General features: G+C 41.3%; 1 protein-coding gene across 1 annotated transcript in view; it reads right to left on the reverse strand.

Annotated features, from left to right (window-relative positions):
* The window catches only part of habp2 (hyaluronan binding protein 2), a 92,528-nt gene that overhangs the window by 22,833 nt on the left and 42,795 nt on the right, over positions 1–26,900 (reverse strand). Inside the window, exons 10-19 of the mRNA XM_068002808.1 lie at positions 25,181–25,323; positions 24,942–25,076; positions 24,682–24,824; positions 23,577–23,717; positions 13,120–13,165; positions 10,844–10,987; positions 9,402–9,520; positions 9,092–9,116; positions 5,048–5,152; positions 3,140–3,247 (exon numbers count right to left, since the gene is read on the reverse strand). Of these exons, the coding sequence (XP_067858909.1) occupies positions 3,140–3,247; positions 5,048–5,152; positions 9,092–9,116; positions 9,402–9,520; positions 10,844–10,987; positions 13,120–13,165; positions 23,577–23,717; positions 24,682–24,824; positions 24,942–25,076; positions 25,181–25,323 (1,109 nt within the window). The remainder of the gene's footprint in view (positions 1–3,139; positions 3,248–5,047; positions 5,153–9,091; positions 9,117–9,401; positions 9,521–10,843; positions 10,988–13,119; positions 13,166–23,576; positions 23,718–24,681; positions 24,825–24,941; positions 25,077–25,180; positions 25,324–26,900) is intronic.

Consider the following 26,900-nt stretch of genomic DNA (forward strand, 5'->3'; position numbering starts at 1 on the left):
CCCCTTTAAATAGGGCTCCTCCAGCTGACAGCCTATGATGCGGCTGCGCAGTCCGCCAGCTTTCCAGCGCGAAACCCGGAAGCAAAGGTAAGTGCCTTCAATTAGGCTGCGATTGCGTGCGGAGCACCCCGAATTCACTGGGCGCGTTACCCACCCGCCCAGTCGACCCCCCGCTGCCAACCTGCCTCCCTCCTAAAATCGAGCCCTATGTAGTTGACTCTTAATGCCCTCAGGACAACTAGTGATTAGTGATAAATATTGCCTTGCCAGTGTCACCCACATCTCAAGAGCAAATAAACAAAAAAATCTTAGCAATAATTATTGAGATGCAATGTTCCGTACTCCAACCTGTTATATTGATGCTCCCATAAAATGACTTTTTACATTGACAGATTTAGTCCCTCACTCATTCAAGATCCAAGCTATACTGCTCAAGGTTAAAGCTGTATTCTATCATAATTAGTTTTGTTCAGCACTTCTAAAACTTGAAATTTTCAGTTATTACTAATATTTTTATGATGAAACAAATATTAGTCATATTACTACTTAATTACTTCAAACAATATATAGAAAATATTCCAAAAATATAATTTGGAACAGCACATTATTTCCTTCAAACAAAATTTTCTGCTATACTCAGACCATGCTGTCTACAAAGAGAATCAAAAAAGTAGAATGCGTAACATATTATCATCTTAAAAACATTCTGTCACTGATCTTCTATATTATGCGCAATGCTGCAATGATTGATTGGTTGGAGATGAGAAGATCAGAGATAAACAATGTTCAATCAAATTCTGTATAACACAAATTTAAATATCTTAGAGGGTGGAGTGGGCACCGAGTGGCACATTGCCCTTTTGCCAATTGAGTTGGAATCCAACCCAAGCCGATGAGATGGAAACAACCTCTCTCATTGCTGGCTGCAAGAACTCCATGTGGAATGGATTCAGGCTGTCGCGATGTGATTGAAATTGGGTGTAATATGCAGCATAAAACAGGTTACTTTTCAGCACAAATCGAGGATCTCACATGGACAGACTCCAAGGATAGCCAGGGTAGAAGCTGGAAAAGCTCATACTGGTGTTGTAAGAGGTGCTTTTTTGAGATTGGGGTTCAAGTATTTTTGGGACAATGGGGTGGGGTTACTATGACCCTGACCTGTGAATACTTGCTGCTGACACCAGTTGACAGAAATGGAAAATGATTCTACCCTATAGCAGTTAATAAGAACATAAGAAATAGGAGCAGGAGTAGGCCAATCGGCCCCTCGAGCCTGCCCCGCCATTCAATAAGATCATGGCTGATCTGATCCTAACCTCAAATCTAAATTCATGTCCAATTTCCTGCCCGCTCCCCGTAACCCCTAATTCCCTTTAATGCACATCAAGTTACACCTTGATGTGCATTATAATTCATCAAATAAATGAAACTAATTTAAATTTGAATTTTATTTTTTATAAGTGTTCTTAGAAGATGAGCGATGATGGCAATTTAATACCCATCCTAAAAATTGTGGTGGTATTTGCACAAGGCACAAAAAGAATCATTGTTAGATGTGCAAAACAAGGGCTGGGGAGGTCAAACTTGGCAGCTCCAATAACATACAAGCTGGAATGAGTCACTGGAGGCCAGGGAAAGCAAACTAAATAAATATAATAACCTTGAACAGTGTTTCACAAATTTGTTTTTGTGTCACATGGGGCAAGGTTTGAAGCACTAGAGCCTATGTCTTTGTTACACAGCTGCAAAAGAAAGTCAAGAAACCGAGTGTCACATTCACTGATGTCATGTAACAAAAATCAATACAATTTGTTCAAAATTTGGTCAAATGTATCAGGAACTATATTGTCCTCTGGTTTGAAAAGTGGGAGAACTGCCTGCTTTTCATTACAATTTGTGACCTACTAACAAAATCACAGGCCCTTGCAGTTTTCAAACAGGTGATTTCCGAGAATGGGATTCGCTTACTTGTAATTTAAAAAAAGTAGCCAATCACTCGCTAATACACACCTTCACTGCCACTGGAAATGCAAGGCTGATGGTTGACTGTCCCCACTGGTCTTTGTGGATCAGGTGGCACACCTCAATCACAAATTCCCTGGTGATTTTAAGTCTTGTCATGCATTGCTCCTCTGCCATGTCCAGGGAGTTGACTTTCTGATAGTAGACTCACTGCTTGGGGTAGTACCTGTATGAATCAAGAGATTCCTGTGCTCTCTGTACTGCTGGGATGCCCTCTCCTCTTCCTGCTCCACTGTGGTATACGCACCAATAGCTGCTACACCTATGCCATTGGCAGGAAACTTCTCTGCACTTTTTAAAAATCCCTGTGGTGATATTTCAAAAGCTTCCCCTCTCTTAAACTGATTAGTATCCGGCCTGGCCCTGTGTAAAATACTTATTGATTTCATTGTACATCTGCAGAATGCTGCCTGACTTTCTCATTAATGACCTCTACAAGGCCTTAGCAAACAAAAAGCTGGACTCACTTTTCACAAATGTTCATTAACCCATTTTTGGAGGGGTAGGAGTTCTCAGATCGGTGCCAAACATGGCACTTTCTCCCGATACTACATTGCTTTTTACTCGTCTCTATTTTTACTGAAGTTAGTGAAGAGATGAAAATATAGCTCCAGTTTCACAAAGTATAATGCTCCTATAAGTTCTGTTATTACAATAATGTGAGAGAGGAATTTATTTGCTTTGATGAGCACATGCACAATTTGTTTGTGACTTATAAAATGTTGACTGAGATGTATTAAAATATCTCATAAATTCAATGTTTAATGTGTTAAGGATCCTCAGCTACTTTGTACTCCAGGAGAAAAGAAACAAGGAAGAATTCACCAAGGATACACATTAGTCAATGGGATTTGAGGTGTAAGTTAGGAAGAATGCAGTATAGGATGGTGCATGAGCCAGCAGTCAATAAGCTGTGGAGAATAGTGCAAGAGTCTGGGCTGAATAAGAAGACCTGTTCCTTTCTAATTGATTTGTTCATTGTTTTTTGATTAACTCATTGTTTTAAAGTTAGTAGCTGTGGGGTTTAAAGCTTTTCTTTTAACTGTATCACAATTAAAATGTAACCGATCAGTAAAAACAAACCACAAAATACGATGCTTAGAAAGATCGTTACCTATTTGACACGTCTTTCCTGTATAAAGGGGATGACAGTAACACTTGAAGCGTGTGCCAGTCGATTCACAGGTACCCTCATTTTCACAAGGATTTGCTAAACAAGGATCTGGAAGAATATTTAAGTAGCAATATTATTTTTTTCATCCATTTTAAATGTGGGGCTCGCAGTACAAAATTAATAACTGGCAGTCCAAGGACAACTAACAAGCATAAGCCTTCAAAATATTAAGCAAGAACCTAGACGGCAGCGAACGTATCTCTCCAAGTTACTATTGTAATCATCCAAAGAGATTCAGGGTGAAGGGGAGAAGAATTAAATATCTCTCATTCCACTTGAAGGCCCACACTCCATGGATGTATCCAGCAGGTTCAGATCTGTGAATGTACTAATGAAATTGTGTTGTCAATCTCAGACGGTTAGCTGCAGAAGGTAGTTGGCTGCCGGCTGCACCCTTGTTATATTGTAAGCTGTGCTTTGCTGTGATGCACGCAGAGCATAATTTTTCATCAGCAAAGTTTCAATGTTCTGCAAGCACAGGCAGGACCACATTAGTATACCCCGCTTAGGTTTATGAACTGCCCCGGGAGTCCGATTGAGCCACTGAGCACTTTTTAAAACTCAGCCTGACATCACACTGGTGTTATACTCCATGCAATGCAAGTCCAAGTAAGGTTCAGTGTATAGACCCTGATTACACTAAAACTGCATTAAGCATTTACCAATAAATCTTAATTTAACTATAAAAATAATTATCTGTATATTAAATAACCACTGCACCATTTTTGTCCAATACTAACAAGTTTTTTTATGTACAGAATACCTTTGCACTTTTTTTTTGCATTTCCTGCTTCTATTTCCAACGATTTTGTGCGATTGTCTCCCTGAGGGGGATCTGATACCAGTGTGTTCTGGAGTTAGATTGCACATGCCATTGATGAGGGTGAGCGTGGGAGAGAAATTCATTTCGGCTCGTTTTCAAGCCTGAAATGGTTGATCATCTGAATAATTCCAGCCAGTCTCCTGAGGCTGCTCGCCGATTTCCTCTGGACCGGCTGTGATGCCGGCACTGCCCTGCTCCTCCTGGCTCTACATTAAGGTAACATTTAATAAAAACCTTACCTATATGTTGGTGGCTTCCAGTGGTCCCTTTATGGAACGCTGGTTAGGCTGCAGAAGGAACTCGAAAAACTGAACAGAGCGTGCTCCATTCAGTTTCTGTCCAATTTCGGAGAGGTGTCTGTAAAACAGGCATTAGTATATATAAGGGGTCTAACGCCTGGTTTAAGCTGGCCGCCAGGGATGTTCAATATCGCCCGTATTAAGGGATATGGGCCAAAGGCAGGTATATGGAGTTAGATCACAGATCAGCCATGATCTTATCAAATGGCGGAGCAGGCACGAGGGGCTGAATGGCCTACTCCTGTTCCTATGTTCCTTCCTATGGTCCTATGTATGGTGTCAGACGTATTTCAGGTGCCCTTGGGGCGTGGGACATAGCCCCCGAAATTGGACCTTTTTGCCCCTGTTTCCCACACAAGAAATGGGCGAAACAATGTTGAATTCCTCCCCCATTTTGTTTAAACTGAGACTTTTTAGGTAGCTTAAATTACTATTACCTTGAATTTCCTCGGAGTTGCTCCCATATCACCAGAAGTACAGTGGAAAGTTTCCACCCATAAATGGGGTTTCCGTCACACTTCCAGAAAAGCGGGAGCAGTCCTGAGGAAATTCCTGGCCTTAGGTAAGTTTTTAAAAATGTTATAAACCATGCCAGGACAGAGTTCTCATTCAAGAAATAAATTTATATTTATATGTTGCAAAATTAACAGTGATCAAACTTAAAATTAATAATTAGATACTGCATTCTACAAGCAGAAAAACGTTTTTAAAAAACTTTGTAAAAACCTTCTTCCTCAGAATCATCAAATATCCAGTTACTGGCATTAACGTCTTGTTTTCCCTCTTCCTCCACAACATCTGGATCATCAGGGTCGTAATAATAATCTGTTTCTTGAGTAGGATTTGCAGAATTTAGTAATGCATCATCATTGATTCACATTTTGCTTCTCACGTACACAGTGGATACTCCGTGTATACTGAATACCATGTTCATTCAACCAGCGGAGGAAATGGTATAACTCATGAATGACAAAGTCACTGATGAGTTATCTCCCTCACAAATAGAATCAACATCATTCAACAGCTTCATATGCAGTGTTCCATTTACACATTGTATACATTCAACATTTCTATGGTACAGTTAAAATGTAATAAAATGAAAGTATTTTGAGTGGCGTTTTGGTCCACTATAGTGTTATATTTGCTGACTGGTGTGGAGTAGTATGAAGTTGCACTCCAGAATGCGTATCATAGAATTATAGAATGATACAGCACAGAAAAAGGCCATTTGGCCCATTGTGCCTGTGCCATGCTCGATATATCAAATCCTATTTTCCATGCAAATGAAATAACATGCTATTTTGTGCCAAACTCATTGTGTAATTATTTATACCCCATTATATGGGTGTCTTGCAAAGCCAAAGATGTGCAGCATATGTCCATTTGATAACAGACCTATCTTTCACTTTTGGCTCAGCACTCATCAGATCCATCTGTATTCCAGGTCTTAGCACATAGATTTCTAAATGTTCATCAGCAAAGCCGTGAAGCGATAGTTAGAGTGGATAGGGTGATGGGGTGCATTTATAGGACAACTGATTATAAGACAAAGCATTGTATTGTGTCCTTGTACAAGACCTTAGTCAGGCCTCAGTTAGAATACTGTGTCCAGTTTTGGTCTCCTCACATGATGGGTGATGTTGAGGCTTTGTAAAGGGTGCAGAGAAGGGCCACGAGATTAATTCCCAGTTTGAAGCATCTTAGTTACCAAGATAGGCTAAAAGAGCTGGGACTCTACACTTTAGAGAAGCGTAGACTTAGGGGTGATCTGATCGAGGTTTATAAGATGATGAAGGGAATAGACTGTGTTCGAGTTGACAGTTTGTTCCAATTAAATAGGTTGGGGGGGGGAACCAGGGGTCACAAATTTAAGTTGTATGAGGCCAGATATAGGTTAGATTCGGGAGGTGGTTCTTTTCCCGGAGAATAGTGGACCTCTGGAACAGGCTGCCGGCTCATGCAGTGGACGCTGATTCGTTGAATTCCTTCAAGCGAGGGCTGGACCTGTTTCTGGCTGGGGCGGAGATCATCTCTTACGAAAGGTAAGTAATGCATAGAATTCAGGGCAAGAGTGATCTCCTGGACTAGTTTCGATCGGCTAAGGGGGTCGGAGAGGAATTCCCCATTTTTTTTTCCCAAATTGGCCTCCGTTTTTATCTGGTTTTTCGTCTCTCCCAGGAGACCACATGGTTTTGAGTAGGGTGGGGAGTGTATATATTATGATGTACAAGGTATCACAATTGTGTGGGACAGGCTGGATGGATAAACGGGTCTTTTCCTGTCCGTTATTGTTCATATGCTCGTATGTTCACAGATCAGATTTTAGGGTGGGAGCCATTTCTGACATTCATTTTGAAGAAATTTCCAGTCTGTGTGGGAGGGGCCTATTCCTCTATCTGCTCCTTCACCAAGGTGCACATGCAAATTGGATGGATGGCATGAGGCATTGGAATCACCATCACCTCTGCCCTCTTTAGACACCATTGTCGTTGGTGTAACTCATGAGTAGATTATAAAAGGCATGGCTTTATAAGAAGCAGATCCACTAGGCGGAAATTATCCATTTAAAGGTGCTTATTGCCTGGATACCATGAAGGGTCTAGACAGAGTAGATAGAGAGAAATTGTTCCCATTGGCGGAAGGGTCAAGGACCAGAGGACATAGATTTAAGGTGTTGGCAAAAAAACCAAAGGCGACATGAGGAAAAACTTTCTTACACAGCGAGTGGTTAGGATCTGGAATGCACTGCCCGAGGGGGTGGTGGAGGCAGATTCAATCATGGCCTTCAAAAGGGAACTGGATAAGTACTTGAAAGGAAAAAAAATACAGGGCTACGGGGAAAGGGCGGGAGAGTGGGACTAGCTGGATTGCTCTTGCATAGAGCTGGTGCAGATTCAATGGGCCGAATGGCCTCCTTCCATGCTGTAACCTTTCTATGATTCTATGATAACTTCTGTCTATACCTCATATTTCGGGAATTTTTTTATTTTCTCTTTGGGGAGCAGAGGAGCTGCACTTCAAACTGCCAGACTGAGGAATTCTCTGGTCACCAGCACATTTTCAACTGCCACCCCTAGTAGGAGATACCACAGAGCAGCATGGCTTTCTCGAAGAGGATTGCCCTGTTTACAGTCTCACTAGAGGAAATGCTGGGAGGGATTGAGAGAGGAGATATGCTTTCACCAACTTTGATTCACTAAGGAAGTCCTGAATGAACTATGTTACCTTCCGCACAATGACATGCAGCCCAGCTCAAATAACTCTGCTAAAGGCTTTTAAATCCTGTAGTGACAAGTTTCTTTCCCACCCCCCAGTGATTTACTCTCACATTACATGGGAGTTGTGCTCCTGGCCCAGCATTCAACACGGTAGTGAGCTGACCCTGTGAATTCCAGTGAGGTCAGCAGCGGAAGTCCTTCCCTGCTGGTGTTGCTGCAGCAATTTTCAGGGCCATTGTTTTCATACTTTGTGCATTCTCACTGCGTGTATATACAATAAAATATCCATATAAATTCAACCAAAATACACATTAAAAAATGTCTGTTATTTTAGTGGCTGCTTATTTATAAACCTCTGCTAAGATAAAGGAGGGAAGATTTCAGAGGAATACGCTGAGCATTTGTGTGCTACTATCCTACAGCAAGGATGTAGTCTACAGGAAATGTCTGATGCTGAGCAGGGAATGCTGAGATTGGCATTTGCACTGAAGTCTCCTGGGGGCATGATGTCCTCTATGTGCTGGCATAGCCTAATCTGTTCTTTGTAAATGCATTTACAATTTCACCAAACCTACAGCACAGAGGAAATCCTCTCTCAAGGTGTAATTTATTTAATCCAAATGTAGGAAATTAGTGAAAATTTTCTGAGGCTTGATTCTCAGTGTGGAACCTTGCTAGACAGGAGCTTGGGTCACAGAGTCACCCCGACAATGTTACAGTCCTATCGGTGACCCTTGCTCCCATCCACACCAGGAGTCAAGCCGTACAAAATTATCCCTGTTGAGTTTTCTGTCAGCTATGATGTAAAACAGTTACCAGTACATTTACACATATTGGTAGGACAACAGAGGTCCTTCACTTCACCACTTCATTAGTTTGTAACAAGACTATAGAATTAAAAGTGCCCTTAATTGGTAAAAGAACGCAACTAATGAACAGGCAAGCAAAACTCACTTTTCAAATACAATGGATGAATGATACCTATCAAGCCACCAAATTATCAAGCCTTTCTCAGAGCTAGAGCTATGTCTGATTCCCTTACAGCTCTAGTGCAAGACCTGCAGTAAGTGCCCATTGAGCAGACTGTTGTCTCTTGGTCACTGTCCCTCTGCTCCTCACCCTTTTGAAGACTTATTCTTCTTCTCAACTTGCTAAATAAATCTATTTGGCACAGAAAAAAAAAAATCGAAGGGCATTCTGCAAAAATGGAAGTAATTAAAATGACAAATCTGAATAAATAAAGTCAGAACTGCAAACAACGTTAATGAATTCCTTTGACTAAGTGTAATCAATTGAACCTTATTATCTTTTTCATTATAATATGCAAATGCTGCTGCTTGAACACTTCAGTCCGACAACGATTTTCCTGCAATTTTATATGTGCACTCTGTTTAATTAGTGCACGTATTCTGCTGAACTGTGGTTAGTGCTGCGTCTCGCTGTGTAAACGTCATGCCATCGTTTACAATTTCTTTTCGACTTCTCTTTTGTTCTTTTGGAAATTTTAATCCTTTCACAGCTACAAAAAAAGTAAAAATAAATTCCTACTTACCACCATCATACCATTCTGTGGATTTCTACACAGAAAGAAAACTATTAGCATTTTCCACATTGAGACATATTCAGCAGAATGCAATGGCAGGCTATAATTTATACAAAACAAACTTTAACATGCAAAAGGTGGAAAATCTACTTAATAAAAAGTTACATGTTTTTTGGAATTTACTTCTATAAATATAAACATATCGTATCTTTTATATCAAAGATTGAACATATGCACAACATACAATCATTTAAAATGTGACTTTATGGTTCTTTTGTATGAATAGATATTGAAAAATGGATTTGTTTATGTTACTTACTGTTAATGGTACAACGGCATGCCAGATCACACAAATAAAAACCAAAGCTATACCCCTTGCCATACTGACAGATATAATAGTTAAACTTGGGCCGTTTGTTGTTTGCCGGTTGTGACGACCTTAATTTTATGCTAAAAAAAAATTACCAGAAGTTGAATGGTCAGTTTAAAGACATAGAGAAAAACTGCTACCGAGACATCGAATGCAGATTAATGTTTAATAGTCGGAGGGTCCTGCACACTCGCCCCACACAGATAATTTCTACTTATCGGTTCTTTTCACAATCCAATCAATATTCAGATATCAGTTTGTTCAGCAAAGATAATGTAGATAAGATCAACAAGGTCCAATTTTGTGGAACGCCAGTATTTCTTTCAAAACTTGTTTGTTTTATTTTCATGCATTTCTGCAGATAATCCACTTGTTTGCACCTCTGTTAAAGTAGCAATCAAAGGAATTTCAAATTTAATGTTTGAGAAACCTAATTTCAAGGCACAAATCTCGCAAAATGATATATTTCCTTGTCACATTGATTGTCACAATTTAGAAAATCTTGGTAGCAGAAAGCCAGCATTTGTAATAGCAATGGAAATCCAATGATAAAATTCTTAAAGGAAGTTTTCAAAGAAATACTGAAGTTGCACAAAACTGGATCTGTCCCATCCCTTCCTGTTCAATCCCTTTGGCTTAGTTCCACCCTGCCTACAGTGCTAAGACTGCTCTGGTCAAAGCCATCAACAACATTCTTTGTAACTATGACTGTGGTGCACTATCTCTCCTTGTCCTGCTTGACCCCTCTGTGGCATTCAACATGTTTGACCACTTTATCATTTTCCAATGTAGTTCCTCTGTGGTCCACCTCGAGAGCACCATTCCGCCATATTCCACTCCTATCTGACACAGACTGAACCCAACAGTGTACAATCTCGGTGTCCCGTTTGATCCTAAATTAAGTTTCAAACCTACATCATAGATACCACCAACACCACCTATTTCCAGCTCTGCAGCATCATCTGCTTCTGCACTTATTTCATCTCACTGCCAACAAAACCCTTTTCTATGGCTTTGTCGCTTCCAAGCTCAATTACTCCAATCTTCTCACCAGCCTCCCAAGTTCCATCCATCATAATCTAGAACTCATTTAAAACAGTCACCTCATCCTCCCCTGCAGACATCCTACTGCCTTATCACTCTGTACCCTTGCCAGCATTCATGGACTCCCCATCCCCCAAAACACCAGATTTAAAAACTCTCGTTCTCATCTACAAGTCATTCCATTGTCTCACTCCTCCTCTGAAAATTCCTCTGCCCCTCTGTTTCTCTCTGCTGCACTTTGGTTGCGGATATTTTAGCTTCTTGGCCCCACAATCTGGAACAGTCTCCCTAAAAATCTTCATCTAGCTACATCTGTCTCCGCTTTCAAAATCTTTCCCAAAAATTACCTCTTTGACCATGTCTTTGGTCATCTGCCTTAACCTTTCTCCCACCACTGCTCAATGTCTTGTTGTCACCTCCGTGAAACACTTTGGGACACTTTATTATGTTAAAGATGTTGGAAAATTCAAGTAGGAGTAGCAGCTGTTGAACTATGAATATTGGGGGCGTATACAAAAATATGAAAAGACAGACAGGAAAAGACACACTCATCAATTGACCCTATCCCAGCCACGATGCAACAAAGCATCATGACTCCCAGTGTTCCGTCCCATTAGTAGTTATGTAACCTCCTGACAGAGGCAAAAAAACAGATTAAAAAACCCTATGCCCATTCAGGGAAAAAGAAATCTAGAAAATTCCTCTCTGACCCCATAAGGCAATTAAAAATAAGTTCCAGGAGATCACAATGACCATGACAAACCCAAGTCCCACCAACCCTCTGTAGTCGTCCTCATCCATAAGAACATAAGAAATAGGAGCAGGAGTAGGCCACACTTAAGCCTGCTTTGCCATTCAATAAGATCATGGCTGATCTTCGACCTCAATTTCACTTTCCCGCCTGATCCTCATACCCCTTGATTTCCTTAGAGTCCAGTTCCTTTTTGAACTGTCCCAGTGAATGTGCACTCACCAATCGAACCAGCAACTTGTCCCAGACATCGACAACCCTTTGCGTAAAGAAATGCCTCCTGACATCTAACCTAGTCCTGTGCTTGCATAGTTTAGAGGCATGACCCCATATTAGCCCTAACCTATCTAGCTCAAAATGTCGATCCACACAGACACAGTCTAGTCCATTCAACATTTTAAATACTTCAATTAAATCACCCCAAAATCTATGCTTTTCTGGAGTAAAAAGCCCCAGCTCTCCCAGCTTATCCTGATAACTAAGAGTTTTTAAGCTGGAGATTGTTCTAGTAGTTGTCCTTTGACCCTTTTCCAGGATCTCATTATCATTCACAATGTGAGGGAAACAAAACTGGTCACACTATTCCAGATGAGGTTTAATTAGGGTCTTGTACAAGGATACTATTGTTCTTTTAGTTTTATACTGATTGTTTCAGCTACTCTATTTGCCTTAACAATAGCCTCTCGAAACTGGTCGTGTGCCTTCAGAGATTTATGATGCCTAGGTCCCTTTCCAGCTCGACAGACTTTAATTTTGTACCAAGCCTGGTATATATATTGTTGGTGTTATCCCTACCCATGTGTATGACACTGCATTTATCTACATTAAATGACATCTGCCAGATGCGTGCCCATTCTCCCATCACATCTAAATCAGTTTTCTTTTCTACTGGAGGGTCCTGACACTAGCATAGATCTTCGTGTCATCCTTGAACTTGCATACAGTACCCACAACATCTTCATCTAGATCATTCATATAGATCATGAAAAGCAGCAGTCCCAACATGGAATAAAAACAGAAAATGCTGGAAATACTCAGCAAGTCAGGCAGCATTTGTGGAGAAAGAAACAGAGTTAACGTTTCAGGTCGATGACCTTTCCCAACATGGATCCTTGTGAGATTCTATTAGTAACTGGTCTCCATGCAAAAGCATTTCCATTAATAACAACCTTCTGCCTGTGAGAATGAAACCAATTCCCTATCGAATCCAGGATCTGCCCTCCCATCTTATGAAATAACCTATTGTGCAGAACCTTGTCAAAAGCTTTCTGAATGTCCAAATAAATAATGTCAAGAGGGTTACCTTCATCAACTAACCTGATTATTTCCTCAAAATATTTGTGGATAGTTGTTTCAGTGCCTATATTTTAAAAAGCTTTACATTTTGTGAGGTATTAAAGGATCACACCAGAAGTTAGAAATACACCATTGATTTGACCCATTCTGAATGCAGTATGCTGCTTTTTTTTCCAGAGAGGTAAATTTGTCCCATTGTTCCCTAACAGAAGGTACATTTGGCCCATGGACTGATCACAATAATGTTTATTTACAGCTATAGATCTTTTTTTTGTACCCTGCTTTGAGAACTTTCTTTCTTTTCCTCCATTTAATTTACAAATGCTCATCAAATGCATGATTGCATTGAAATGATATAGTTGCAAACGATGATTAAAGCTTAAAATGCTTAGGTTCGCTCAATTTTCTTCTTCAGGTGTGTACTTATTTGTAGCAAGAGGTTTTACTTTGGTGTTAGGGTAAGGTAAGCTTATGGAGCAATGTAAGATGGACTCAACGGCATTTGACCTATGCCATACCTAACTGTATTATCTCTGGGTACATAAAAGAGTCAGAATTATTGCACACACGTCTCACACACAGAACAAACAGTTGGATTTACTGTCAGAACACAAACTCGCACCTATTTTAGAAAGAAATGTAACAATTATTTCCTCATTTAAAACTCTGGCACTGTGTCCAGTCACTGTAGAGCAAAAAGAATGCTGAATTACATGACCAAATCAGTAGGGTACAAGCCAGAGAATGTCATGCTAGACCCTACGTTTAAATTGTTAAATGTTTCTTATTGTCATTTGTGGTTGAGTTCAAAATAAATAGAATTTTATTCAGAAACAAAAACCTGTCAATCCAGCTTTGTAGGGTACAATTTTGGAGGAACATTTGAGAAAGGTCTGTTTTATTGAACCCAGGCCCTTAATATTTCAGTACTCTCTATTATGGAGAAATATCAGCACATTTTATGTGGGTGAGGGCATTAGCAAACATGCAAACCATGGCACTAAAGGACTAAAAGAATCAATGCTGTGTCAACGACTCACAGGACCCGATGATATGTCCAGAAGAAGTTGCACAAATTAAAGAGCACAACAATAAGATATGAATATTATTGTAAAGCAACATTAAAGAACATACGTGGACCCAAAGAAAAGTAGTAAAAAGACATATGCAAAAGACAGCGAAATATTAAGAAGTAGTAACTATTACAATTTGAGCCCTCTACCTGCACGTTTTACTTGTGATCACTGCAAAATGCATTTTCCATAGGCAGGCTTACACCACCTATGAACTGAAACTTAACATGTAGTGAACGTGATCTAATGTGCCATAGGGCCAATGGCGTCTCCTTTTACTGGTGGGTTTTAATGGGAATAGTACTGGATGGCCACCATATTCTCCCGACCTTTCCAGTGGGTGGATCAACACCATGTTGGCAGACCGTATATTTCAGGATAAACTATAAATTTATATTAATTGTAATTTATAAAATTAAGCAGAAGCAAAAATAAATTAGCAGGTAAAATAACAATACAGTACTTTATTCTCACCGGTACTTAAACTACTACTGAGAGCAAAATAACAAAGGGTTTTAAAATTCTTATGGAGTCCCTTTCCAGAGTCCTTATATTTCTACTCTAGAAACCTTTAACTTAATATTCCACAGAGTTCTGTCTTGCCGCAGTGACATAGACATGTAGTTCAAACAAGCAAACTAAAGAAACGAAGGCTGCAGCTCAGATATACCTGGTCCAGGGGGTTTCCCGCACTTCAGACCATAGGACAGGTTCTTCCTCAGCAATTGCATCATTTTAGTGACATTAATGAGGCAGGCATAGGTGGGACAGAATTGGCTGGAAATCTGTTCCTCCGGCTCACTGTCGATTACCGCCATTTCTCTCACTGTTGATTACTGCCATTTCTGGGATATTTCACCAGAACTAACAACAACAACAACTTGCACTTATATCTTGCCTTTAACATAGTAAAATGTCCCAAGGTGCTTCACCGGAGTAGTAATCAAACAAAATGTGACACCGAGCCACTTAAGGAGATATTAGGAGAGGTGACCAAAAGCTTGGTCAAAGAGGTAGGTTTTAAGGAGCGTCTTAAAGGAGGAGAGAGAGGTAGAGAGGTGAAGAGGTTTAGGGCGGGATTTCCAGAGCTTAGGGCCTGGACAGCTGAAGGCAAGGCCGCCAATGGTGGAGCGATTAAAATCGGGGATGCGCATGAGGCAAGAATTGGACCAGCGCAGAGATCTCAGAGGGTTGTAGGACTGGAGGAGGTTACAGAGATAGGGAGGGCCGAGGCCATGGAGGGATTTGAAAACAAAGATGAGAATTTTTTAATTGAGGCGTTCCTGGACTGGGAGCCAATATAGGTCAGCAAGCACTGGGGTGAAGGGTGAATGGGATTTGATGCGAGTTAGGATATGGGCAGCAGAGTTTTGGATGACCTCAAGTTTATGGAAGGTGAAAGGTGGGAGGCAGGTCTGGAGAACATTGTAATAGTCCAGTCTAGAGGTAACAAAGGCATGGATGAGGGTTTCAGCAGCAGATGAGCTGAGGCAGGGGTGGAGATGGGCAATGTTATGGTGGTGGAAGTAGGCGGTCTTGGTGATGGAATGGATTTTTTTTTATTCGTTCATGGGATGTGGGCGTCACTGGCAAGGCCAGCATTTATTGCCCATCCCTAATGGCCCTTGAGAAGGTGGTGATGAGCCACCTTCTTGAACCGCTGCAGTCCGTGTGGTGAAGGTACTTCCACAGTGGTAGGGAGTTCCAGGATTTTGACACTGCGACGATGAAGGAACGGCGATATATTTCCAAGTCAGGATGGTGTGTGACTTGGAGGGGAATGTGCAGATGGTGTTGTTCCCATGTGCCTGCTGCCCTTGTCCTTCTAGGTGGTAGAAGTCGCGGGTTTGGAAGGTGTTGTCGAAGAAGCCTGGGCAAGTTGCTGCAGCCACAGTGCGCTGGTGGTGAAGGGAGTGAATGTTTAGGGTAGTGGATGAGGTGCCAATCAAGTGGGCTGCTTTGTCCTGGATGGTGTCGAGCTGCTTGAGTGTTGTTGAAGATGCACTCATCCAGGCAAAGGGAAAGTATTCCATCACACTCCTGACTTGTGCCCTGGAGATGGTGGAAAGGCTTTGGGGAGTCAGGAGGTGAGTCACTCTCCGCAGAATACCCAGCCTCTGACCTGCTCTTGTAGCCACAGTATTTATGTGGCTGGTCCAGTTAAGTTTCTGGTCAATGGTGACCCCCAGGATGTTGATGGTGGGGGATTCGGCGATGGTAATGCCGTTGACTGTCAAGGGGAGGTGGTTAGACTGTCTCTTGTTGGAGATGGTCATTGCCTGGCACTTGTCTGGGGCAAATGTTACTTGCCACTTATCAGCCCAAGCCTGGACGTTGTCCAGGTCTTGCTGCATGCGGGCACGGACTGCTTCATTATTTGAGAGGTTGCGAATGGAACTGAACACTGTGCAATCATCAGCGAACATCCCCATTTCTGACCTTATGATGGAGGGAAGGTCATTGATGAAGCAGCTGAAGATGGTTGGGCCTAGGACACTGCCCTGAGGAACTCCTGCTGCAATGTCCTGGGGCTGAGATGATTGGCCTCCAACAACCACTACCATTTTCCTTTGTGTTAGGTATGAATCCAGCCACTGGAGAGTTTTCCCCCTTATTCCCATTGACTTCAATTTTACTAGGGCTCCTTGGTGCCACACTTGGTCAAAAGCTGCCTTCATGTCAAGGGCGGTTACTCTCACCTCACCTCTGGAATTCAGCTCTTTTGTCCATGTTTGGACCAAGGCTGTAATGAGGTCTGGAGCCGAGTGGTCCTGGTGGAACCCAAATATGTGGTTGAAAGCTCATCTCAGGGTCAAAAGGGCGCCAAGGGTTGCGAACGGTCTGGTTCAGCCTGAGACAGTGGCCAGGGAGAGGGGTAGAGTCGGTGGCTAGGGAACGGAATTTGTGGCAGGGACCAAAGACAATGGGTTCAGTCTTCCCAATATTTAGTTGGAGGAAATTTTTGCTCATCCAGTACTGGATATCGGATAAGCAGTTTGACAAATGAGAGACAGCATACATGTCAAACCTGACGTTATGTTTTCGGATGATGTCGCCAAGGGGCAGTATGTAGATGAGAAACAGGAGGGGGCTAAGGATAGATGAACTGCACATTGAATACACCCACCCAAGTATGGCAAGCGTATTTCCCATCATTATTGCCATAGCAACACTGAAAAGCAAATAATCTTAGCATGTTACAGGTGACCAGTGTTGTTAATGGCTGGCCCTTTAAAATTTAAATCCCAAAAAGGAGCCCGTCTGGCAATACTGCCTTTTGGAAAGTCAGCTCTACAGGTGTTTAAAGCCTGAAGCACCCATGTTGGATCCCCATCTATGGTGGGCTCCTCAATGCATGTGGGAATATCACGAGAAACTTGCCTAAAATATGCTAATGAGACAGTCAACATAAAATTCACCAGGGTCAGTGACAGAGAGGTCGGCTGGGTGCAAAGCCCGCCATGACAACCCTACGCCGGCTATCCACCGAAGCAGAAAATCCCTCTCAAAGTGTTTTTTCCTTACTATGCGAGTTTCTTTGAAGAAACCCAGATTATTTGCAACAGGCAAGTAAATACATTTTTAAATTATGGAGTAAAAATTCTTCTTCGCCTGCTCCCAGTGTGCGCCAGGAGTGCAGTGAAATTTTTACCCCTATGTTCCAAGCAAATGCAGCAAAACTGTCGCCTCCTTCCCTCATCTGTTTGATTACTGGATCAGTTGCTCTGGCTTGTTTTACCATAGGCAACCTGATTGGAGTATCAAAAATTGATCAAGCATGTCTGCATTTAGCATTTTAGAGACTAGGAATAATTGAGAGTGCAATTGACTGTAGGGGCAGTCGACAGCCCAATGGGAGTTCAGCTGGCTGCTGGCTTCTAATTGCCCTCAGCTATGGCTCAGTGGTAGCACTCATCGCCTCTGAGTCAGAAGGTTGTATGTTCAAGTCCCACTCCAGAGACTTTAGCACAAAATCTAGGCTGATGCTTCAGTCCAGGATTGAGGGTGTGCTGCAGTTATGCAAGTTCCGTCTCTCAGATGAGGTGTTAAAGTTAAGCTCCTGTCTGCTCTCTCAGGTGGATATAAAAGATCCCATGGCACTATTTTGAAGAAGAGCTGGGGAGTTTTCTCCAGTGTCCTAGCCAAGAGCTCCGTTGGTCGTAAAGCATTTTGGGACATCCTGGGTCGTGAAAGGTGCTATGTAAATGCAAGTAAGTAAGTTTCTTTCTTTCTTTCTTTTGCCACAATTTGTGCATTTGATTTTTTTTAAAACAGGCTTTCAAGCCAAAAAGGCAAAGAAACTAATAGGGAAGACAGCCACGGTTTCCATTTAAAGATCTTGATTCTTGATACTCTTGCTACAAGAAGAACTGACAAAGACATTTTTAATTTGAAACGGGATAGATCCCAGTTTCCATGACAATAGCAAACAAAGTCGTAGAAGCGCATTACGCAAATTGCATTATGCATGCCATGATGGGACTGCATGAAGGAATTTCTATGGGCTAAATCACTCTGTCTAAATACCTAATGCTTGAAGGCTAACTTGCGTATAATTGGAAGTCACAACACAGAGCAGGTGGTAGATCCGCAGTGATGGAGCAACTCAATGCTTATAAGAATCTATTCGGGAGGGTGAGCTTGGGAGGTGTGGGCTCTTGAAGGACAGAGCAGAACCTGTGATATGTACTATATTATTCAAATATATTATGATTTGCACAAGATGTTACAACCATCTGGCCACACACAATGGTTGCACACAGCGTGCATGTAATGACAATGCAGCACTCAAATGGATCATTTAAAAAGTTTAACTTACCTCATTTTGAGCAGTCTGCAGTGGTCCCTTTAAGGACCATTGGTTAGGCAGCTCAATGCATTACCAATGGGCAGGGTGTGTGTGCTGCACTCTTCGCCCATCGGGACCTGAAATTTGTATCAGGGTAATATTGACGTCATAGGACCCTGATTTGCATGGGTTAATGAGGTGTCACCTGTTTTTGGTGGGCACCTGGGCTGCCCATTTATAAACTCCTGCCATGGTGGCAGCAGCCCGGACATTGGTGGGAATGGGGCGGTAAGTTCTGAGCTCCAGTTTACCTGCGTTACCACTTTGTTCTGGCCTGAAAATTGGGCAAAAACCAGCCCCATAGAATTTCACAGCACATAAGGAGGGCATTCGGCCCATTGCGCATGTGCTGGCTCTCTTACAGGGCTATCCACTTAGTTCCAATCCCCTGCCTTTCCCTTTAAAATTTTTCTTTTTCAAATATTTAGCCACTTTCCTTTTAAAAGTTATTATGGATTCTGCTTCCAACACTGTTTCTGATTGGACATTCCGGGGGGAAAAATTCAATAGGGCCTATTATTGGGCGTAGGTAGCATGATCTGCTATTAACCCGCGCCCAATGGCCCCTTCGAGAACTTCATCTTGCCTCAGTACTCACCTGCAAGTTGTGTTCAAATCCAGGTCTTGCACGTCGATTCAATGCAATCCACACTTTCCACCAGCAGGGGGAGCCCCAATCTCTTAAAGGGAGGATGGCTATTAAAATCTCTTAAAGGTGGACGACACCTGTTATTTGCTAAAGTAACAGTCTGCTGTCTGCACGGAGTCTGAACGGAGATCAGACATCACACACGTAAAACACAGATGCAGGTCCTGTCCCTATGTTTATACACTGATGAGTTATGTTAAAACATTGAATAAAGGTTGCACACTACTAAATCCCACATCCTCCAATCTGCATGCCAGACCTCACCAATCTGCCGATCTGAGTTTGTACCAGGCCTGCAAGAGTATGTGCACCAAGTTTCTCTGATGATGCACTAGAGGCCTTGGTGTAGGAGTTGGACAGAAGGAGGGACATCCTATATCCGCAGGGGGTGGGGGGGTGGGGCAAGAGGCTCTCCAGACATATGCCCAAAAGGCAGTGGGAGGCAGTAGAGGACAATGTCAATGCCAGGCACATAGCACCACGAACATGGATGCAGTGCAGGAAGAAGTTCAATGCTTTGACACAAGTGGTCAAGGTGAGTGAGGTCAACTGTCAAGTGGCGTCTCCTACCAACTCCACCACTAGCTGCATCCACTGTTCCACGCACTACACCCCCATCACCCACATACCAACAAACTCTTTCCATCAGTACTCAACTCTTCCAATCAAATGCTTCCTCTCACCTTTACACATTACCACTGTTGCAAGCCACCCACCCACAACTCACAGGCCACATACACTGGCAGCTATTCAACCATGGCACACGTCACGCTTTCTTGCAGGAGAAGGTGGCACATATCAGGAGGCAGCAAGTGGCAGTGGCATTTAGCCCCTCGAGCCTGTTTCACCATTCAATGAGATCATTGCGGACCAGTGACCTAACTCCATATACCCACCTTAGCCCATATCCCTTAATATCCTTGGTTCACAGAAATCTATCAATCTCAGATTTAGAATTCACAATTGAGCTAGCATCAACTGCCGTTTGCAGAAGAGCGTTCCAAACTTCTCCCACCCTGTACGTCCTGGCTCTAAATATTAGGCTCTGTCCCCGCATCCTAGTATTCGAGTAAAGGAGACCTCCAAAAACAGTTACAAATGTCTCGGCGGCCAGAAGCAATAATTCAGCCACCAACTTGTAAATCCTGCACGGTCCCTTTAAATAGCGCCGGTGGGGGGTCTTCCAGGCACTCTAAGACACGTTCAGATGGTCGGGGTTAAGACTGCGTTGAATTGAGCGTTAAGTGCCAAAATGATGTCTATCACTTTAAATCAGCATTGCACACAGATTGTATCCATTTTCTCCTTAATTTACATGCAGCCGGTGTTTGGTATTTGCACATGCGCTAACTCCTATACCAAGATGGCGTCCGGCGCACATCGTGCTGGAAACGTGTGTGCGCAGCCAAGACGTCATCTTGGTACCTCGAGAGGCTGCATAGCGCCAAAACAATGGGCGCTACACGGCCCAATTTAGCGCCCCCCATGTCCTAATAACTCTCTGCATAAAAAAAATCTCCTAACCACTCACTTCATTCTTTTGATGATTATCTTAAATTTATGCCCTCTAGTTATTGACTCATCTACCAATGGAAATAGTTTTGCCTGATATACTTTATCAAAACCTTGTATAATTTTGAACATCTCTATTAGATTTCCTTTTAGCCTTGTTTGTTTTAATGAAAAGAGCCACAGTTTTTTTAATCTCTCCTCATCACTAAAGTTTTTCATTCCAGATATCATCTTAGGAAATCTCTTCGGCATTATTTCCCTGGCCTTGATAGCCTCTCTAAAGTAAGGTTCCTAAAGCTGGACATAATACTGCACCAAGACAGATCACCCAGAAAAAATCATACCATACCATACAAGAGGTGAGCACATTGACAAATACATTAAAGTGAAACATCATTATTCTTGCACAACCAAATAAAATTAATTCACTTTTACTGTATCACACAGCCTGTGGCTGTGCAGAAATTAAAGCATCATAAAAACTACTCAAACAAATAACTAACAGTTATTACAATTACACTGCAGCAGAGACACTGATTCGCAGTGAACCCTTAGCTCACATTTGAGCCAATTAACAACTTGACATGGCACTTTTTATATCACTAACAAGCTACTTTATTCAGCTACAGTGCCAACATTTTATAGTACAGTTATCAACCTAATCATCATAAGCATAAAAAATAAAACCCAACCTTCAGAATTACAGTGGCACAGCTTTAGATATGGTCAATTTAACATAACATAAAATGACAGAATCTAGGTTCTATCGTCAGAGCAGCACAAGAGCAAAGCATACAACTATCAATATTAACACTGCAAGTTATAACACAAAAGCATACAACCACTTTAAATGAAATGCTATAATTTAATGATTAGTACAGTTTTGGCAGCAATGAGTGACTGATCCATCCTTTGGTATAGTACAAATTCAAAAATAATTTCAGTCTCTTTGTGATTCAAACCATGCTGTGTGGCTGTTACAGCTACGAGTTTGTATTCTCTTCCAAAGAATCACGCTTCAATTTACTGGGTCTGGTTTACCTTCCTTCTCTAAGGTTTCAAAAGGAGAGGTAGATCAGTTGTCACCTGATTTGTCTTCGGGCTGTCATTTCAGAAGCAACATCAGATGGTATAACCAACTATGGCTCTGAGTATCTACTTTTATACCTTTCCTACGCTAGATAAAGGCTATCTGGTGTTCACAATTATATTATTCTCTGTATACATTTCTGAGAAAATGCTTTGCTTACACTAAAAGAAATTAATCTCTTTGCTTTGCTTCATTTCCACATAGTTGACAGAATCTGCATTGCCTGGACAGCTGGGAAAAAGATAAATTTGACCCTTTACATAGCTTTTTTGGCAATAATTCTGTTTTTACTACTTAAACTCTTGGGCTAAATTGCCATAAACAAGTATATTTTCACTCTTTTTCTAATTTTAGTGTTGTTGCACCAGTGCTGACTGACACTTGTCTATCCAACTTTAGCTTTATACAACCTTCACTTGTCACTGAGACATAGATTAGCCCAACCATTTGAGTAATTCTTCTACAGACTGTAGTGAACTTTGTGAAACATCCTATTTATGGGGTTGCCCCAAAAATAAACAAAGCCTTCGAAGACTCAGAGGCATAGATTTTCATTTTCACTACCTCGGCAGTAATCTGGCAGAATGGATCGCCTGCCCTTTATAGAACCCACTTGACTTTCAGTCCATTAAAATCAATAGAAAATGGAGTGAGTTCTATAAAAGACAGGCGATCCGCTCCGCCAGGTTACCAGCCAGGCAGTGAATAAGAAACTTTACCCCAGACACTCTTTGGGAGGGAGATTCCCAAGGTTTCTCAATGTCTGGCTGCCAGCAGCAGCAAACACAAACATTGGCCAGCGGTGGCACATAGGTCATGCCTGGCATTTTGGGTCTAATCCTCTTGCCTATCCACATAGGCCAATTCAGCCATTGACTTCAATGGAAATGAAAATTGGGAGAGATATGTAACGGGCGGCTGAACCAATATCATTTGTCTTACACTATCGCCCAAATTCAAAATTACCCCCAGTTACACCAGTTTTGCTATTGAACTCTAAATTAAATAAACTGCTTGCATCCACATTATGCATACCTTTCAGTATTTTAAACTCCTCGATCTTATAAATGTTTATAAATAGTGTACTCACCAAATCTGCTGACCATGTGCATCACAGAATGTGTTGTGGCTTAGGGAATTATAATTAAGATATATTTTTAAGCTAAGCAACCTAAAAGCTAAATTTTGAACCAAGAAGTTAATGTTCCAGGGGCTTTTAGTCTTTGATTTATTCATTGTCATCTGTGAAAACCATAGTTGTTAACTAATTCTGCCAAGAGTCAACTTTGAAATAATTTTAAATGTACTCATTTGAGGATCAACAAAATGGAATAATTGTATTTAATCAATATATACTCAAATTATACATTACTGCATAGACAGATTACAAAGACATTAGTCTAAATAGTAACCATTGGATGACATTATATTGTATGTAAGAAAGTCTGTAGTTCTGATTTGTTAATTAAAATATGAAGCAACAGAACTGGCATTCAGCTTTGCGAGTGTTGTGGATCAGAATTATTACCATGGAAGTTCAAAACCAAAGGCACTTTACAAATGTAATCATTAAGAACGTGACACAGATAGTTATACTCCTCACAGTATTGAAGAATGATATTACAGGAATACAAAATTAATGATAATCAAAATCAGAATTGATATTAAACGCTTCATTGCAACAAAATTTAAAATGGTTTAAGTGATCCCATTGTCATTAAGTTGGAGGTAATGACATATTTGAAAATACTTAATGTGGTCTTCTAGAAATAATGGATATTTTAAATATTAATGTCAAGCATCTATTTATGTTCAACAACAATCCCATATGTTAAAATGCTGTGCTTAAGTGGCTCGTGCTTTAATCCATTTAAGGAATTTAGTGACACGGACATAAACACCAGGTTTATTCTTCGTTCCGCAGCGATCACCCCAGCTCACTACTCCATAAATGTGGTAATGTCCATCTTTCACACAAGTCAGCGGTCCTCCAGAATCACCCTGAGTATGAAACAAACAATATGCAATTACAGAACATATTAATAGTGACATTCATTCAAAACCTTTGACTGTGAACAGCAGGTTGCAATAGGGACATTTCTTTATTGTACTCTTCCACTGAATGCTGTTTGTTAACTTGAATAACAATTGCCAATAGTTTTCCTTCAATAATATCAGATTACTGGCAGTGTTAATGGCTGCATGTAAAAGCCTGAAACGGTCAGGTGAATCTGTTTCAGAAGTTGGCCAGTAACCTGGCAATAGGAAAATCAGCTCGAGCATTTAAACCACTAAGTGCACAAATTGTTCACTCTCAGAGACCAGAGTTTACACAGCTCTGTAAATCAAGGGCCAAACATAAGACCTGTTCTATTAAATAGCATGTATATGGTTCAGGAATGATGAAAAGTGTACTTGTTCTGCAATTATTTTTTTTAAAGAAAAGGCATAAAATAGCATCAAGGACAATCCTATTTTGAATTGTTATTTTTCTGATTTTTTATGCACCAAAGCAGCTTTGATATTTTATGGTTATTTTATGAGCAGGACCAACATGTATTGGCACATGCAGATTAAAAGAATAGTTCAGGGATGTTTCATAGAAGTTGTGTTTTTGAGGTGTATATAGCCGTCTTCTGGGTAATTTTATTATCTCATTAAAAAACTGTCCACTGGGAGGCCAGTATACTTTCATTTGGCACTTGGCTTAGTGTTGGAGCAGAGGAATAGATGTAAATGGCATCCAGCCCTGTCATTCTCAAGAGTCATAACACTTTGAAAGTGAGCATAGAAAGAATGTGATAAGACAGTCATCGGTGAATTAAGGAATAAGACAGGAAATATAGTGGTATTATGATAAGATATACAAGTACACTGATATAGGATGTGCAGTACATTTAACCGTAACACGTGATCTTCATGAATTTGACCTAAGTCCACAATCCAAAGAATAGTTATTGCAAACCTGACATGAATCCACACTTCCATCTAAGCTTCCTGCACAAAACATGCTGTCATCGAGAGCAGTTCCATAGGAGCGAGTGTCCTTACAGCGCTGATCAGATATCAGTCTTACATTTGTATGCAATAACTGATTAGATGAGGCCTCTGCACAATCATCAATAAACAGAAAATGATATTATAGTTTGGCTATATCCAATCTAAATATTACTTCAAGTTTAAGGAAAAATATATAAAATGTATCCAAAATAATGGATGAAACACCTTTCTCTGTCTTGCCCCATCCTGAAATGTGGCATTCAGTGCCAGGCTGAAAATCAGCCTCTGGTAAACACGCAGTTTTTACATACTTCGTTTCCTGTGCACAGTGACCATTTACTTGTTTAATCTTCACCAAAGCTGGAATGCAAATGTTGAATTCCATTAGAATTTGCTGTGATACCAAAAGGTTAACAAAGACAAGAAATTAGAAACTTAAAGATAAAGTGTCTCGGATTGCTTACCAATATCATTGTATAATCCCACAGGGCTCTCGTGATAATTTTCATGGACAATAATACTTTCAACGTCAAAGTTCTGTTCATGTGATTCCTCTCTTTGAAGGTTTTGTTTACCAAGTTGTAAGCGGAAATCTCTAGGCTGTGCCCTATGTATTGGTTTAAAAAATAGAGAATGTTTCTAACTAAAAAGGATTAGCAAATGGTTTTAAAATTAGTTACAGCAATGTAAAATGCATATTCCAGTCAAAAAGTAACAATTAACCTGGTATATTAAATCCCTCCTGAACATTTGCGTTAGTAGTCGTGAGTATTACCATACATTAGAATGTCTGATCCAGATTTAGGCCTCCCCCACCAACCAAAACAAAATGATTCCAAGTTTCTTGGAAAGCATATTGCAAATGCTTCTTTAGACTACCAAACTCACAAAGCTAGCAGATAACTTGGACGAATACCTTATCAATCAATGCAGTGATAGGGACCTCACTTGAATGTTTCGTTGGAGTTATACATCCGTGATTTGTTACCAAGGAAGTCAGAGAATCATATAGCCAATATACAAGTTAAAGCAGCCGATCATCTTTGTAGGTCCCATTTATGATATGGATCATATTTTTCTCTTTTTGATAATCTGTAATGTATTAAATTTGGTATGTGGGGTGCACATTCCATTGAACCCATTACATCAATCTGTTCTTATGGGAAACCTGTTATAGAAGTGTCCACAATTTCCTGTAATTGTCTGTTACACCTGCAGCTGCCATTGTGAAAGATCTTGGAAAGTTGGCCCTGTCACATAATGCTCCCTGTCAGGTAATACCAACTGTTTTAGTGAGTACCCTGCTAGGTACTCATGTACCTGCATTATTCAGATAGAGCAACCAGAGACTGGATGGTTGCTTGGAGACCAGGAATGCCCCTTGCAACCACGATGTGGAGATGCCGGTGATGGACTGGGGTGGACAAATGTAAGGAGTCGTACAACACCAGGTTATAATCCAACAGCTTTATTTGAAATCACAAGCTTTCGGAGCTTTGATCCTTCGTCAGGTGAAGTGAAGAGTTGCATAAAGGCACAGCATATATAGTCAGAGAACAATGCAATCAAAGGAGTGAATGGTGTTCAAACAGGTTAGTCAGGGAAACATTACATCCAAGAATACTGAGGTGGGGTCACAAGGGGTCAAAATGTAGCAGATGCTGGGGTTTGTATTAAAAACAGATAACTTTTTTTTGCTGGAAATCGCAGCAGGTCCGGCCGTATCTGTGTATGGAGAACAAGCCAACTACGACTTGAGTCTGGATGACTCTATGTCAGGTGGGATTACACGTAGCGTGACATGAACCCAAGATCCCGGTTGAGGCCGTCCTCATGGGTGCGGAACTTGGCTATCAATTTCTGCTCAACGATTTTGCGTTGTCGTGTGTGTCGAAGGCCGCCTTGGAGAACGCTTACCCGAAGATCGGAGGCTGAATGTCCTTGACTGCTGAAGTGTTCCCCGACTGGGAGGGAACCCTCCTGTCTGGCGATTGTTGTGCGGTGTCCGTTCATCCGTTGTCGCAGTGTCTGCATGGTCTCGCCAATGTACCATGCTCCGGGGCATCCTTTCCTGCAACGTATGAGGTAGACAACGTTGGCCGAGTCACAGGAGTATGAACCATGTACCTGGTGGGTGGTGTCCTCTCGTGTGATGGTGGTATCTGTGTCGATGATCTGGCATGT

Source organism: Heptranchias perlo, chromosome 21 (assembly GCF_035084215.1).
Source record: "Heptranchias perlo isolate sHepPer1 chromosome 21, sHepPer1.hap1, whole genome shotgun sequence".
In the NCBI taxonomy this organism is placed as follows: Eukaryota; Metazoa; Chordata; class Chondrichthyes; order Hexanchiformes; family Hexanchidae; genus Heptranchias; species Heptranchias perlo.